Source organism: Nerophis ophidion, linkage group LG16, assembly GCF_033978795.1.
Source record: "Nerophis ophidion isolate RoL-2023_Sa linkage group LG16, RoL_Noph_v1.0, whole genome shotgun sequence".
NCBI classification, from domain to species: Eukaryota; Metazoa; Chordata; class Actinopteri; order Syngnathiformes; family Syngnathidae; genus Nerophis; species Nerophis ophidion.
In genome coordinates this window covers 3,653,856-3,656,355 of record NC_084626.1, presented here as the reverse complement: position 1 = coordinate 3,656,355, position 2,500 = coordinate 3,653,856, and the positions used below count along the sequence as shown (strand labels likewise).

The following is a 2,500-nucleotide window of genomic DNA, read 5'->3' as shown; positions in this document are numbered from 1 at the left end:
ATGTGGGGGTCTCTGTCTCTTTAAGCCCGGCTGCTCGGCACTGCAGAGTGTGGGTGCTGCAGTACAGACGGAGAGCGGCACACTGATATCGCATTACCACGGAGCGAGGAGTAGCGCGGAGCAGAGGGGATCCGAGGTACAAGCGAGGAGTCGAGAGAGCATCCGCGGTGGGAGAGGAGGACCGCTGGAGGGGTGGCAGAGCGAGCGCAGAGGGGTCTCTTCGTTCGGAGCGTGGCACCGGTAGCAGAGTGGCTCCGCTGGGATGGCAGAGGGGGGCCGTGGGGGGGCTGGCGGCGTTGGGGCAGCCCCCTGGGGGGCCGGGGAAGGCCGCAGAGGAGGGCCAGCGAGGGTTACGGGACCATGCCCTCCGCCTGGTGCCCCCGCGCGCCGTCCGTGCCGCAGATTGCCCGGGAGAGGGCCACGGGGGCCGGGAGCGGAGGCGCTGATGGCGGCGGCGTGGGCGGGACACTCCTGGGCCAGGTGTCCCTGCGTCTGGAGGAGGCCAGGGGGGACCCGGAGCGGGAGGCCGGCAGCGCCTGCTTCGGGCAGGTCTCACGCCGGCTGGGGCGACTCTTGAAGCGGCTGCCCAAGTCGCGGTCCTGGAGCGACGGCCTGAGGATCCTCCGGAGATCGGCCTCCAACGGGTCTCTGCTCCCTCCCTCAGGTATGACAAGTTAAAAGACGTACAGGCCGGTCCGGAGTAAAGAAAGTCAGGTGAGTGATTAGTTGCTGATGTAGAAGTATTTTCATTGGTGGATCTCTGAACTCCCTTCTCTCTCGAACTTAGTGACGCCGCTCTGTGGTTCTGTGTGGACAGCCAGGACAAAGAGTCCAGATGCGCTGACATCAGCACAATCATTCGGGCCACAGAACAACTGAATCCAGTTGTCCTGCCCTCTTTTGTCTCGTAGAGTTTACTGTCGACTGCAGATATTCGTATGGGTAGCAGCAGATGTCTAAGGGCATCAATATGTTCTGGTCCTTCCAGTTCTGGTCCTTCCAGTTCCAGATGTGCTGACATCAGCACAATCATTCGGGCCACAGAACAACTGAATCCAGTCTGTAGTCCTGCCGCTCTTTTGTCTCGTGGAGTTTACTGTCGACTGCAGATATTCGTATGGGTAGCAGCAGATGTCTAAGGGCATCTATCTGTTTTGGTCCTTCTAGTTCTAGTCCTTCCAGTTTCAGATGTGCTGACATCAGCACAATCATCCGGTCCACAGAACAACTGAATCCAGTCTGTAGTCCTGCCGTTCTTTTGTCTCGTAGAGTTGACTGTCGACTACAGATATTCGTATGGGTAGCAGCAGATGTCTAAGGGCATCTCTCTGTTTTGGTCCTTCTAGTTCTGGTCCTTCCAGTTCCAGATGTGCTGTCATCAGCACAATCATCTGGTCCACAGAACAACTGAATCCAGCCTGTAGTCCTGGTTCTCTTTTGTCTCGTAGGGTTTACTGTCGACTACAGGTATTCGTATGGGTAGCAGCAGATGTCTAAGTGCATCTATCTGTTTTGGTCCTTCTAGTTCTGGTCCTTCCAGTTTCCGATGTGCTGACATCAGCACAATCATGCAGTCTACAGAACAACTGAATCCAGTCTGTAGTCCTGGCGCTCTTTTGTCTCATAGAGTTTACTGTCGACTACAGATATTCGGTAGCAGCAGATGTCTAAGGGCATCAATCTGCTCTGGTCCTTCCAGTTCTGGTCCTTCCAGTTCCAGATGTGCTGACATCAGCACAATCATGCAGTCAACAGAACAACTGAATCCAGTTGTAGTCCTGCCGTTCTTTTGTCTCGAAGAGTTTACTGTCGACTACAGATATTCGGTAGCAGCAGATGTCTAAGGGCATCAATCTGTTCTGGTCCTTCCAGTTCCAGATGTGCTGACATCAGCACAATCATGCAGTCAACAGAACAACTGAATCCAGTCTGTAGTCCTGCTGCTCTTTTGTCTCGTACAGTTTACTGTCGACGACATGGGTAGCAGCAGATGTCTAAGAGCATCAATCTGCTTCGGTCCTTCCAGATCCGGCTGGACTTGACAGCACAAACTGCGGCCAGGGTGAAAATTGCTGCATGCTGCAGTTTTATTGATTCCCCCTTTCTCAGCAGAAGACTGACAGCTCGGGAAAATCAAGACTCTGCAGCAGATCCCCCTGTGTTTATCGTGCCAGCCTGATAGCAAACATGACTCACCTAAGTGATGTCACTCCACTTCCTCAGAAATGAGATCAATCGCACCAGCGACTGCGGGAAGATAATATATATTTTTAGACGGTGCTCCCTGTAAGGGAACCCAGTCAATCCTCCTTTTGCATCCGATAATTATATCTCCTGTCACAGTCCTTGGTTGGTCCCACTGCAGGGGAATTTCTCAAAAAAAGGCTACGGTTTAAGTTGTCGACTTCAGTGGTCAAACGGTATGACTCTGCAGAATTGCCTGGGCCGGTTGTCATGGAGATGGAGGCCGTGGGAAGCTGGTATGAACCGAGCTTGATAA

The 2,500-nt window shown here is 53.7% G+C and overlaps 1 protein-coding gene across 3 annotated transcripts in view; it reads left to right on the top strand.

Moving 5' to 3' along the window:
- The window catches only part of rassf5 (Ras association domain family member 5), a 110,143-nt gene that overhangs the window by 32,014 nt on the left and 75,629 nt on the right, over positions 1-2,500 (top strand). Inside the window, exon 1 of one of the 3 annotated variants that reach the window (XM_061922601.1) lies at positions 139-664. The exons of the other annotated variants lie outside the window; for them this stretch is intronic. Coding sequence (XP_061778585.1) covers positions 361-664 — 304 coding nt within the window. The 5' untranslated portion in view covers positions 139-360. Of the gene's footprint in view, positions 1-138; positions 665-2,500 lie in introns of those variants that run through there. 3 annotated transcript variants of the gene reach the window in all.